Source organism: Geospiza fortis, unplaced genomic scaffold, assembly GCF_000277835.1.
Source record: "Geospiza fortis unplaced genomic scaffold, GeoFor_1.0 scaffold130, whole genome shotgun sequence".
Lineage (NCBI taxonomy): Eukaryota > Metazoa > Chordata > Aves > Passeriformes > Thraupidae > Geospiza > Geospiza fortis.
In genome coordinates, this window is record NW_005054300.1 from 14,652,152 (window position 1) to 14,667,054 (window position 14,903).

At 35.2% G+C, this 14,903-nt stretch overlaps 1 protein-coding gene across 14 annotated transcripts in view; it reads right to left on the reverse strand.

Annotated features, from left to right (window-relative positions):
* Positions 1 to 14,903, reverse strand: part of KCNMA1 (potassium calcium-activated channel subfamily M alpha 1) — a 410,464-nt gene that overhangs the window by 137,365 nt on the left and 258,196 nt on the right. For all 14 annotated transcript variants that reach the window (XM_031062173.1, XM_031062129.1, XM_031062158.1 and 11 more), the window contains exons 9-12: positions 14,401 to 14,492; positions 3,719 to 3,829; positions 1,850 to 1,955; positions 359 to 441 (exon numbers count right to left, since the gene is read on the reverse strand). In XM_031062173.1, coding sequence (XP_030918033.1) covers positions 359 to 441; positions 1,850 to 1,955; positions 3,719 to 3,829; positions 14,401 to 14,492 — 392 coding nt within the window. The remainder of the gene's footprint in view (positions 1 to 358; positions 442 to 1,849; positions 1,956 to 3,718; positions 3,830 to 14,400; positions 14,493 to 14,903) is intronic.

Consider the following 14,903-nt stretch of genomic DNA (forward strand, 5'->3'; position numbering starts at 1 on the left):
CCCCATCGTTGACACAGCCCTGCAGTGCATGCACTCATGCATGTATTGTTGCAACAACCTGACTGCATTCCCTTCCTCTCTGGTTTCAGCTAGAAATACTCAAACCCTAGCTCCTGCAAAATGACTAAGAGTGTCAAAGCCTCTCCTCCAAGTGTCTCTTCTGACACATTAAAGCAGACAGATGAAACAGTGGAGGTAGGAATTTAAGGTATTCTCACCTCTGGACTTTGGTGAGGATGTTTTACTTTGTCCTCAAAAAAAAAAAATCCTAGTGTTCTTTGAGTGCAACAGATCAGATATAAAATTTTAGCTAATCAGAGTTAAGGACCAAAAAGCTATTAAAAACTGCAGAGTTTACCTCATAATATTGGAGGCATCTTCAGCATCTGGGTCAGCGCAGTATTTATTGGCAAGGATTAGGCACGCATCTGCTGACTCTATCTGAGACACCAAAGAAAAAGGAAACATATAAAGCAACATCTCTTTTCAGCTCTTCCTTTCTCATAAACTATCAGGGAATCCAGCACTGGCTGCATGAGTGTGAGTGCCAGTTCTCAATATTGCTAATCAAAAATGTTTCTAGGCTAACATGAGTTCATGACAGTGATTATGACCATTCTCGTGCACACAGAGAATTTCTTGAAACTTGCTTATGATGACCAGAGCAGGTCAGCAGCTCCACTGACAACTCTTACTCTGTATCAGCTGAGCCACAAAGGTGGTAACGTTAATCTTTTGTAACGAGATACTGGAATTTAGACTTTTAAATCCATCAGAAGTTCCTGTTGCATCAGTACAGTGCTCCCACAAGTCCTGCAGCTTTGTTTGGGAATTTAAGTACCTTCCTATTCAAGACAGGAAGAGGTGGCTGAAGTGATTTAGAATCTGAGCACTGGATTTAGAAAGCAAGAGGAGGACAGCTGATCTATCTACAGGACCTCTAGATTCACACAAACCTGAGCTTTACAGAACTCAAAGCAGATGACAAAAGTATTTACCAGTGTATACAACCAAATATCAACACAAAGAAGGGTGGAATACAGAACACAAAATACATGAACACATGATTTTATGATCATAATTAGGACATGCTCTGATGAACTGAAACAGTGTGCATTAGCCTACAAAATCTTAAGCAATTTCTGCAGTCAAAATGGACAAAAGACATGATTAGTGTTCCAGAAAGTGTAAATTACACAGTACTAATAAAATATTCTTGACTTAAGCAGCCAGTTACATTCCATTGCAAAGAAAAAGAAAAAGAAATTAAAAAGTAAATTATGTATCTGACAACCTGATTTTTCTTTAATTTTCTTTTTTTTAAAGCTTCATGCTTTAAGAGAATGAAATAATTTACCATTTAGAAATTCTAGAAAATAAATATCTAAATAAGTAAAACTATCTAAGTTTATTTACCAAAAATCTTAACTTGCATTTTTCTTTCTGGATTCTAGACAACAGAAAAAGGGTTTGGAGGGCGAAAAAATACTTTTAAATTGTTCTGAGAAGTTAAGACAACAGCACTTTAAGCAATTACTGTAAGACAATATCTTGCTATATCAAACATTAATGTAAAATACACTTTTGAATGAAACATCAATGAAAAATTCATGAAGTGTTCAATGGAATGGCAGACAATGTATCTTAAGTCACTGTTGCTGTAGCTTTGAAGATTTAAAGATATGGGGAAAAAAGGTTTACCAGTATAGATACTTAAAATAATAGAAACGGAAAAACATTCTTTTGTGGTTATATGAAGAAGGGCTTTAGTGTTTGGTTTTTTTCCCAAATAATGCAAGGAGTACTTGGAAAAAGGTCAATTAGCAGAACAGAACAACAGAGCTGTTACCTTCACTCTCGCCAGGTCATGGGGATTAAGGACTGAACCCTGATAAAATTCCACCTGAGTGAAGTGTCGTTTAAAAAGAGCTTCCAGCTCAAGGTTAGGGGAGATACTGCAGTGGAAAGAAGAAGAAGAACACAAGAGCAAATGAGAGGTCAAATTCCATAACTGCTCCATTTTCTGCATTTACAAACCCACCTATTTATTTGTTTTAGATATTCAGACTTCAGCTGATGCTTTTTCTATGGCAGGGAAACAGTATTCCTTACTCAAAAGATGAACACTACATTGCTTTCACTGCCTTACTTGTATCTGCAGTGCTCCTGGCCCACCTTGTGCTACTCTCCACATTCACTGCTCGTACATTTTCAAGGGATGTGAATCCAGAAATATGGGTGCAAGCATTTGAAAACCTTCTCTCCCAGTGTTCCACCCAGAAATTATGTAGTACCACAACCATCCTCTGCATGTCCCTACCATTCCCACAACAGCTGACTGTGTTGAATAAAACAGCCCAATGCAAGATCTCTAAAATCAGAAAAAGAAACCAGACAGGGACTCTGAGGCCTCTATGAGCTACAATTAAAACAAACATAATGATGCCATGACTTTCTGTCTCATTTTATTTTGCCAGAAACAAAAGAAAAATTAAATTTATTACAGTCAATTACATAACATGGCACCAACCTTGTAAATATGTTTTCTGGTGCCACTCATTAAAACAGAAGGAATTTAATAGCTACAGGCACGAACAAGCAGCAAGGTGCTAAACTCATTTTAAATGAAAGTGCAGTTTCCTGATTCCTATCACTACACATTTTCGCTGTGGAAATCTTGATCCCTGATTTCCCCTCACAGTCACTAGTTGTTACATGGAGAGGAAATAAAAAAAATGAGGTAGTTACTTTAGGATGTCATCTCTAGTTCAAATTCAAAGGACTAGATGAAAAATTGTGGAAGTACTACTGATGCTTAGTTTTCAGCTTTCACTGTTAAATCATCACAAATTATACCCTTAATTTCCTAATCATTTGCTTTGACAAGTGCAAAATGCATTGTTGAATGCAAAAAAAAAAATAACATTTATAAGTTGCAACTCTTCTAAACAGATGCCATTACAGAACAGAAAAGATACTGTCTCCTATCATGTGGCTTTTTCTAGCAGTTCCTCCCCAGGCATGGCTATTTGGAATTGTATTAGCTACTAAACTATTATTAACTTACACATCGTGTAGAGCATGAAAGAAACATCAAACTCATTAAGACACCTTTCCAAATTCCACATAAGAAAAAGGCAAGATTATATGTGTGTGTAGGTATGTGTATAAAATGGAATAAAGTGCAGTACTGATTATCACCATGAATAGAATTTCATTTCTACTGTCAATACATTTGTAAAGTATCTGCTATATTAAAAATGAAACTGCATCTACATTTTTCATATTGTAAATACATACAAACGTTTGTACAACATACAGTGTTTTTCATTAGTCTTACTGATATAATTATTTTTGGCAGTTTCCCTAGGAATATATACCACTAAAAAAAATCTCGGATGCATTTTATTTCCATTTCAATATTTTTTATTTCATAACCTGATCCCCTCTTCAACTATGCATTTAGCTATGTACATCACAGACAACACAACCGGGTCTGAAGTCTGTCCGCTTGAAACAAATATACTTACTAGGGGGTAATGGAAAATGCAGGGAAAAAAAACCTTTTTCTCAAGCCATATTTTTAATAAACATAAATGCAAATATTAATCTTATGGTTATTTGGAGCTTTAAATATTCTCTGTCTTCCCAGAAGATGCAGCTTAACCTTACGAGTTTTGGTAAGAGATGATAAGACCAATGTGGAAAGATTACTCACTTATGCAGAAAGACGATTTCTACATTGACATCATCCCTATCCTTGTGCAGGAAGTCCTTCAGGAAGTTCGACACACTTTCAAGTGTTATGTGACCACAGACAACTATGTGCCTGTTACAGAAAAATCAGAGTTAATCTTCCAAAGAAGGCAAAATAAGCAAGCAAGCAGAGATAGAAATAACTTATTGAGAAAAAAGAGCATTAGTCTCCTTCATGTTTCTCTAGATCCTATTCCACAAAGTCAGAGAAGAAAAATACAAATTAAAAAAGGTTTTTTGCAACTGCAAATACATCCATGTACACACTGTCACCTGTAAAGCCATTTGCCCAGGTTGTATTACACATTCAACAATAAGTAGGATCAGTTATATATTTATGTTTATGCATTGTATTAACCAGACCCTTTCAAAACCATATTTCCTCATTTTACACATCTTACTCAATATTTTTAACTCCTCTAATGAGATTTACTCTTTAAGTTTTTGGGTTATGACAGCAAATGTCCCTAAAATGATTCAATATTTTTCCATACTTGAAGCAAACTTTTATGCCAAGGAAGGTAGTGCAAAGCTTTCCAATTACAGGCCATAAGTGGCAAGAAATCTTTTTCCTACCATAAATCCTAGAGAAAGAGTACTTTACAACAAGAAGTCATTGCTTACTATTATCACTTTTTTGGCAGAGCCGAGTGTGTTAAACATTTATTTTGAAATATGATAACTCCTTTTACATGAGTATTCAGACATCACCAGGACTCAAATGCAATTTTAGAAATAGCGACAATCTAAAATTTCAAACGTTTAATTTGATTTAACAGGCAAGAAGTAGAAGTTTACAAGAGACTCTGGCCATGCTAGTTTGTATTTAACATAGGACTTGATATATGAATGTTTATTGCTAAACTTGCTAGGCATAGTTTCTGCTTTGCCTTTTTTTTTAAACATAAGTTTTAGGTGCAATAAATGTCCTTGGACTGCAAACACAAAAACCAAAAAAACACAAGTTAAAGCTTTTCCATTTTGTGAGATGGTAAGCACAGTATCAGAAAACAAGACATAAAATATATCAGGTCAGCTCTTTCTCCTTTGGCCAAGGGGTGCTCTGGAGTTTGCTCTGGGAGCTTTGCAGCCTGGCAGAGCTTGCAGCATGCTGAGTACAGGGGAGAACCACGCCTACACTGCCCCCACCAGCAGGACTCTGCCCCTGCCTCCCTGCTGGTCACTTGCCTGAGCTGCCAGAGGTGTACAGGTATGACTTAGTGCATTGTTACACATAAAGCAGCAATGGAAAACCTCAGGAAACTTCAGATTCTGAAGAGATATTTAAAACCTTAGTAGTTTACTTGATGTGAATTCTGAACAGACTGTTTGGTACACTACATTACACTAACATATAGGCAAGTTCTTTCTGTCTGGTGGTGTTCCAGACTTTTCCTGGCTATAAACTCATATAGCATCAAAAACCCACCAAGTCCCAGGGAAATTATAAATAGCAGCTAAAAATAATAATTTGTCTTCCTTATACTGTCTGTGCATGTTTTCCAAGATGACTGATTTTAAACTATGGGTATTATTTTCTTCAAATGTCTCCATCTATTACTAATTAAGAAATTGAACTTTCCATCTGGATAGCTTATAGCTTTTGATAGCAGAAATAATTCCTGATTGTAGGGGAGGTTCTTTGTACAGATCCTGTGCTTTTAGCTTTAGCTGGGTCTCTTTCTGAATGCTCTTCTGATACACTGCATTCCTATGGAGAAAAGTTATTACCTCCCTGGCAGATTTCACTTAATATGGGTTCTTTTCTGTCATTAATTAGAGTTCACATTTTAAAAGTATGGCTGTGCAACCCAAAATATTGTATAGCAAAAGAAATAACCAGAGTATCAAAAGATCACAAGGTAATTCATGGCCTCAGATACCTCCAGAGGTTATTTGCTACAAAAAGCTCCTGCTAAAAGCAGATGCATTTGGTACAATCCTGTTACAACACTCACTGAGTAGGGGACTCACAGCAATCTGCTCCAGGAAAAATAAAACATTTGGCTGCCAAAAACTCTTGCATTTGGGTATCAGGACTAATTGTTTTTGGAGTGTTAAAAGGCATCTGCACTGTGATTTGCTTTTATACTCTGATTTGGAGCTGGACACAATCTATTCTTCTCTTCTTTGCTATTCTTATACAGTGCATGGCAAAGTCCTGAACAGTGACTGCAACAAAACCTCCTGGATTCAAAGAATATTTTCTGATAAGATACTTGCATTAATTTTTGGTTGAAAACTCCCACCAAAAAAACCCCTCCTTTAACATAAGTCATATTTTTGCTTAGAAGTAAAAGAAATTGAAAACAGATTTCCTACTCGCCCATAGAGAGTTATTAGGTATATTATTTAAGAAAACTTGAAGAGTTTATATTGGAACTTATAATGTTCCAATCTGTCCTGTATATGATTTGAAGATTTATAACTTCCTCTGTTTGTTTTAGTAACCATTGTATTCACTTTTAAATTTTTTTTAAACACCCATTTTTTTTCATGCACTGAGAAAGTAAAGCCAACATAGTGGATGTCTTTTGTTTTCTGCAAAAGAGTTGGTTAGTAGAAAGACACAGAATTAAGTTCATTTGGTCAACAGAAGTATCTAACTTCTGCATTAAGCTTTTCTTTCTGAAAAACCTCAGAACTAGTACATTATTATTATTTCTTTTTTTTACTCTTCATAAACAAAATCTATAAATTCCCTTGCCATATTGAAAAACATGACTTAAGAATTTAGACATTTTTATTGATGACAGGTATTTAGGAGGCCTAAGATTTTTGTTAAGTAGTAGTTGTCATTGGTACACATATCAGATATGAAACTGGTTTAATATTCCAATGGGAATCCATACTGTATGATCGTGAGGCTGCAAAATAAACTTTTTACAAAGAATCAAAAGCTTATCAGGAGCCATATTCTAACAAAGATAGGCTAATCCATCCTCTCCCATATATATTTAACATTCTCAAAATGAATTTGAGAAATATGAAAAAATGTGAAAATATTTCAAATATGAAAAATTGGCACAGATGTACACAGTTGATTCCAACTCTGATTCTACATAATTGGAATGCTCTATGGTAACTAATTTTTCCCATCCTAGTATTGACATAATGATCCATTTACTAAAAATCCTCCAGCTTCTTATAAAGTAAACAAAAATGGAGGCAGAAAATCCAAAGCTACTACAGAGACGAACTGTTTCAGTAAGGAAAACAATGAAATGAGCAAAAGTTAAAACATCTAGATTTTTGGCACGAGATAATTGAGAACATACATTTAAACCATGTAAATAGCACTGTAAATGAAAACAGATCCACTCTGAATGGAATTCTTTAAAAAGGATCTTTGCATGGTTCTTCCTTCACAGGACACAATACAAAAGGCAAATTTTTTGCCTGTTTATTTTGCAAGAAACATCCATTTTATTGGAATAAGTATAAAGAACTTGAAAAGACTCACTCCAACTAGTCTGTTTTAATAAATCAACAATAATAAATACAAAATTCTGTTCAGGATTCATACTTGGTGTTCACTTGTCAAGTATCTAAAGGAAGTGGGGTGCATATTGCTCTAGATGCCTCTATAAAATTATGATATTTATATCAAATACATATGCTCAGATCTTTTCATGGTATTTCTGCTTAGCATTCTGCTCATTCCTTCATTTACTGACCATCTAAACTCTTTATATACCAGCAGCAGGCTGCTCTGGTTGAAGCAGGCAGCAGCTTGTAAAGTCTAGCAGGTTTTGTTCAAAGAAATGATGGATGTCAGTCATGTTTTCTTACTAAAAAAAAGTCAATAAATGTCAACAGACACTGTATATGTCTTCTGCTTGTCTATCTGTTAGTGATATGCATTCTTAAACATACCAGTTTACAGTACATTTCTAGATGGTTGTGCTTTTCATGATTTACCAAACATTACTCAGGATTCTGATAATTCACCTCAAAACGTCATGTGTGTGCTTCTGTGTCTTTCTCTTATTTCGACATAAACTGCCCTCTCAGATTAATTCTGTTAGAGTAGTAAGTGCTCTGCATCCACAATCTGAAGTGTTTCCCTTTCTTTTTCACAGAAGACTTGAGTCCAAACATGATAGTCCTCTAATCATCTCTTACAAAGCCAATGTGTACCGTAAAAAAATTATTAAACAGTAATCTAATTTCTCAATCTGATTCTCCCATCAGGCTCTATAAATCTCCTAGTTAAAAGGAGACAAGCAGAATATATTAAAGGATATAGCAAACTGACTGTCAAGCAAGTTTAACATTTTTTTCTCCTGCAAAAATCCACTTTTGTCCAAAAGTGGATTTTATTATTCTCTTTATTCCTGAAGGATTTAAAATCCAAAAAGTGTTGTAGTTACTAGGAAGTGCTGCAGAAACTAGAATATGTGTCAGCATTAAAAGTGCACAAGCATAAGGCCATACTGTCAGAGGAGATGTAATTGAAGTACGTGAAAACATATCTCAGGTACCTTGAATTTCTGTAAATTGGACCTGATAGGTTCAACTGTCAGCTATTTAGGAACCAGGGTGTATTTGTGCAGCTGCTGTGCTTAATTCTGACAGAAAATATCTGTTCTTTCAACCAGGTTCCATGCCTTTGGATTCTCCCTTAATTCAAGAATAAAGAAAAAGGGATCAGGTAACACCAGGAAGAACTCAGAAAGCTCCATTCAGTATGTGGGGCACAGTACAAATCACTGGAGCCCTACTGGACCCTACATCAGATTAATACAAATACAAAATTGTTAATGCCAGGCATTTGAAATTTCTTCTGATGTAAATATTAAGTCACGTTGTGACCAATACAAGAGTGCATTTCAGCTCCTTTAATCCAGGATAAATAGCACACTTCTTTGTTTAAACTACACATTAGAGCTTTCATCCAAGTCTGCTTGCAATGGCATGCTATCCTCCATGACTCACTCTGGCCTGCTTTGTTTATTTAAACTTTGCTCAGCTACAGCTAGATTAATTTATCTTGCATTTTTATGATCATGACCTAAGGAATTTTGCGATGTTTCTCTATAAACCAATTTAAAAGTTAATATTCTTTGTTTGATGCACACCTCCAAACCAGCCATAATAAAATGAAAGTACAGTGATTTGTTTCTTCCAGGATCTGGATTAGTGGGGACTTCCACTACAGCTTAAAATGAATATTCATACTTTCATTCAGTCTGAATGGTAATATTATTTAGAGTATTTCTGCTTTTATGAAAAATACTACAACATTAAGGCACAACACACACTTATCACCAGAAGACAAAAGTGAGCAGTTTACTATAAACAGAAGAAAAAAACTGCGGAATAGCATGCACAGGGAGCCCATACTGGAAAGCTTACAGTCAAATGCAGGGGCAATCTACACCTCCAGCATTAGCATCTCACTTGCAAACAGACCTCAACGGACTGTTCTAATCCCTCCAAACCCTGGATTTCGTTTTTGTAACATTTTGTGTGGCAGATATCTCACGTACAAGCCATCCTGTTTTACTTCTGAATTCAACTGAAAGTAGTTTCTATTAAATACATTGTTTTCTCCCATTACTACTCATTTTCAAATCACCTTACATGTTTTTTAAGTGCTCAATGAGTCAAAAAATAATTAAATCCTTTGTAAGCAATGCAGGAGTTAGGAAAGGATCTTCATATTTTTGAGCATTTCATCCATGAGCAGAGCCAGTGCATTTCTTTCCACAAAAATCATCCCAAAATGTCACGAGTAATTTTCTGCAACAGAACCTGAGTGAAAGCAAGAAGTCTCTAAAATTTGCTGAACAATTCATCACTTCTGCCGTCTCACATTACGCAGCCTGGAATGCCATACTGTACAGTTTGTAGAATATGGTAGATCAGCAGATGTATAAACCAGATTCAGTCTTTCTTGAGTCAAAATTTGAACAGCGTCTACTGCTATGTGGTGCCAAATCCAAGAGGGTTTTTTCAAAGTTTAAGCAGAGAAAATGAACTTTAAAAACTTCAATTGGAAATATAAAAGAAGCGCTGTTATTGCAGGAATGGAATGTGGTATGAGACCTCAAATGCACATTTTAAAGTCATAATGTTCTTATATGTCACTTCCCACATTTCCCTTCTTTCTTTCAAAAGAATGGATATAGTTTAATATGCACACAAAATTGAAAAAAAGAAGTTTCTCCTATTTCTTCTATCTGTCAGTCTATTTAACACTCATCAGATTTTCTTTATCACTAAGTAAAATTTCATTTGAAAAAGTGGGATTAGAAGAACGGCTAGCAGATGGGAAATAGAGACACCCCTGGGATCATAATGTAATCCATGTCACATTCTCCTATTACATTCTCATCCCACTGAAAAAATAATATCTTGCATATTGCATCAAATTATTTAATATAAGAATTTAATGTCACTTTCTTTGGAGCTATGCCTCTCATTACTGCAGTAAATGGACCTTTCCTTTGGTTAAGCCTAAACTTTTCTTTTTTCTAATTTGTAATGAAATTCAAATGTCTAATGAGTTCAATATGACCTGTCAAATTATCTGTTTGTCTTTCTGTTTACCATATCTATCTGTCTACAGTTTTTATTTTCTTCTGTGAAGTTTAGTTATTGAATCCCATGTTTCCTTCTGGAAGGAATTTCTAACAGATGATTATTCCTGTTGATATGTTGATGATTTGGTAATTTATGGCTTGTAAATTTAAGAAATCTGTAGAAATGTCTGGGAAACAGAGCAGATCATGAGAGAAGAGAAACAGGAGGTTCTAATACCTTTTACAGTAAAGGACTGGGATTTCATTAAAATGCATTTTTAATCTTGCATATTAACTACAATAATGCCTCTGGATAACTTATTTTTACATCTTTTAAATCTGTAATGAAGTCTAGCATAAACCTGTACAATGGTGACAAAGCAAGCAGTTTATATAAACATATCCAGAGCCACAGAATGGGTCAGGTTGGAAGGGACCACAGTGGCTCCTCTAGCCCAACCTCCCTGCTCAGCCAGGTCAGTGCTCTCTCTGCCACACCTACTCATGCAAAGCTGTGTTCTGCTTTCTGCCCTCATAAAGACTTTGCATCAGATTGGATAGCAGGATTGCATAAAAAAGACAAAATAATTTAGTCCATGGAATTAGAAGTCATTAATTCAATGTAAAGACTGAAAAAATCAGTAAATTATCCAGGCTGAGTTCATCAGTTTACAAATGTTCTTTCCATATGCTTTCTAGAGCTTTGTGCATGCTGATTTACAATGAATTAATATCTTCAACTGGAAAATATTTCACAGTGTTAAAATCCAGTCTGATTGTATACACACACAAATACAGAAATGGAACAAGAACAATCTTGATTGAAAAGTAAATTAGTAAATACAGAATAAATTTTGTAGATATACTGGTATAGGTATTTTGATATAAATGCAGCAGTAAGTACTGCTGTTCATTTAATAGCTGAAGATGAAACTTCAATGAAAGACTATAAAGACATTCTTGTTTCTTAGAAGTCTCCTTACAATAATATTATAAAGCAGAAATTATAACTCAATTTAAAATCTAAAAAATTCCCTGAGGACTTTCACAACTAAATGAACCTATTATCCAGTAAGTTTGACCAGTGATAACTGTCTACAAACTACGTTTATTTGCAAAGTTTCTATGTATGGGTCTCATCTAAAACAAAAATAAGGTTCTTTATTATGCAAAATGAATCCTGTACAGTTTACGATCCTCTGAGGACTTTATTGGCTGAAAAGCAAAATGAAACGTAAGCTCAAATTTGATGTGTTTGTTATTTCTCTTCTTTAATTAGTGAAGTTTATACCAATAATTTTTATGCCTACATTCTAGCTCCTTTATAGTTACAATTCCATAGCAAGGCTCTCTGTACTATTTAAGTCATTTAGTGTAAAATTCAAAACATACATAATCATATATTGGTTTTAATTTCTGACCTAAATGTTTAATAATCATGTTATTACACACACTAGGTTTAGGAGGCAACATGTTATGCTGTTTCCTGGCATGGCTGCTAGCTGGGGTTAAACCACAATAATGTATAAACATATATATAGATGTAACAAAGCAGATTCCATGTATTTATCTATTTTGTACAGAGTTAAAAAGTACACACATTTTCTGTTTCAAGGGCTGCAACTATATCTTTCACCAAAATTCAGATGTTTTCATATTGGAAATGTATTTAATCTGGAAACTTTCTGACATTAGAAATAGAACAACTGTAGTTTCTCATTATTTTTGCTGCCAGAATCTATGCTTGGTTGCTCAACTAAAGACCTTATACCGCTAATTACTACCACATGCCCATATCCCAGGCAAAGGAAAACTTATTGGTTCTGACAATCCATTCTCTCAACACTGAATTCCAAATGAAAACTTCAATTTTGGCCAAACATAACATTTCATCAATCTTGTTCTACTGACTGCAAAAGCAACATCAAACAAGGGGTCCTAATGGCTTTTTACCGTGCAGTTCTCAAGCTTAGATTCTCTGATGAAAGACCCACATGACCAAAGGACATCTTTAAACTACTCAGTAATTAATAATTGAACCAGAAAACAATGCACAAAGTAAATTGAACAGTTTTTACGCTGATGACAGAGATGAGTTTCAAGCAACAAATTATATGAGCAGCAGAGATCAGCAGAGAAAGCACTGACAAAGTGAGATAAAAACAGACAGACAGTGCATACAAAGAAAGACCAAAAAAAAAGTGAAAAAATAAAATTAAGCACGCCCCAAAGCTAGCAGAAGCCTGTAATCTGAAGTTGAGCTTTTCAGGATGTGGGGTTCTGACTGAAGATCAGGTCCAAATTTAGAGACATCTGAGCAACGCTGGGTACTAGTGACAATGTAGAAGAGGAGGAACAAACCCTGTGTGCAAAACAGGTTTTTAACCATATTCCCCTCTGCTATAACTCCTTTAGAGCTTTGAAAACAGAGGGATACATTCTGAGTTTGAAAAACTTCTCTTTGAGAAAACAAGTATGAATATAAATATGAAACTGTTCTGGCCTCTGTGACAAATATTTTGGGAAATTAACAATACTACTCATTCCCAGAAATAAATCAAGGTATTTAGTTTGTCTAGGTAACCGATGAAAGTTTCCAACATCAGTGTTTACAGTTTACCTAAGACATTTGAGGGTATCTCAATAAATGCACATATTTGAAGTTTACTATCTAATTGCTTGAGTATTATTGAACAAAAAATAGTATAGTCACATCTAATTTTAAAACCTTGATTTATCTAAACAGTGATACAAAAAAGTGCTCTAGAATTAGCTCTGTGGGACGTTTACAATCTTTCTGCTACACAGAGAGGAGCAATAAATCCATAATCCACTTCAACAAAATGTGGCATGGGTGATGATTTGAAAGGAACAAAGTAAAAATTATCTTCCAAAAGTAAGAAGGACAATTCATTAGATAAATTTCCTGTAGTACTTTATTTATATCATATGAAAAGGACTCTCTATATGACTAGACTTTTAGGGCAAATATACTCTACTAGTGGATGTCACGATGGTATGCAATGAAATGAAGGATGGCAACACTAAAGGTGATATTGTGCTGTATCTCTCCACATTGACAAGGACAGCTAGCTCAGTAAAGGCTTTATCCCAGCACATCCCGGAGCTGGGAATGCCAGAAAGAGCTAGCTTTAACTTGGTTAAAAAAACAAGCAGGCTTTCAATAGAAATGTAATGAAGTAATGTGGTCCAATAAAATTTAACCTTTGCCACCAGGTAAAAATAGTAGGTTTGGTTTTTTACCATATTGTTTTGATATTAAGGTTACTGTCTGCTCTTCTTCAGATACGCTTAATGTGATACAGGGAAGAGAATTGCTTTAAAATCCCTGGTCACAGATTCTAAACTCATGAGAGTTTGCAATATCCATGGAAGGTCAAAAAAAGTTGTATGAGACCTGAATCTGTTGGTGAACATTGAGAAACAGGGCTCTTAGACTTCTTACATAGTCAGTCCAAATGAACAAACTGGTAAATATTTATCTCCTATTTTTCATCCAATAAAACAAGGTTTTCTGAAGAACCAAGTTGTCTGAAAATCATGCCAATTATCATTGTCACTTAGTTAAGAGACAAACCACACGATATTCTGATGCCCAAAATGGTGAAGTGACAATTCATCCTTGCTGCAGAAGTTAACTGCATATGTAATAGCAGCACTTTTTACAAGCTGTGTCAGTGTGCTCTGAGTGGAATCCAGGTTCTCTTGAAGAAGGGACAAAATGTTGTGACTTGTACCATAGCACAGCCCAGGTCTCAAGTTATAGTGTGACAACTCTCCAGTGGTAACATCCGATGTCAAAGAGCACAGCCTTGCAAGCTGTGAGTCAGCTGAGTCAGCTGTTACCACCTTCAGGGGCTCTTTAGAGTCCCACAACCACACCTGGTCTTTTTGGACTTACTTTCTGCCTCGGGTTGAGTTAAAAGTTCCGCCGTATTTCTTCCGATTAAGGATGAGAGCAGCAATTTCTGGCACGTAGCGAGCAAACATTGCCTACATGCATGAAACAAAAACACAAAAAAAAAAAAAAAAGAAAAATGGCATGCAGAGAGTGTTCTACTGCAGCAGAGGCAGCAGAGCCTCTTGGGATACTTACTTTCTTCCACTAACCGCACTATAGGAACCACCATATTTCTTGCGGTTTCCTATTAACTCTATGATTTCAGGGACGTAGCTGGCAAACATGGCCTAAGAAGAAGATAGGAGACAGAAGAAAAGACTAAAAAGAGAGGCCAAAGAAAGGGGGATGATGAATATTTTCAGAAGATATGTATTTTTAAGATCTGAAAATGCAAAAGAATTAGATCTATGCAGTTGTTTAAAAAGAAAAATTTTAAAAAAAGAAAAATTTCTTATCAAACAAAACAAGAGGGCTCAATGTAAAAGTTGGTCTTAGAGAAGGTACACACCTTATAAATAAAGAAAATGGTCAAAAGAGGAAAAATGGACATGTAAAACAAAACAAGAACAAAATTACTTCAAACTGGTATCTAGTCACAAAAAACAGTTATGTCTATTTCTTCCTGAAGAGGGGAGGGGGGAAAAAACCTATCCAAGCCCCACTGTAAAAATACCAAAGCCAAGTATTATCATTACTGT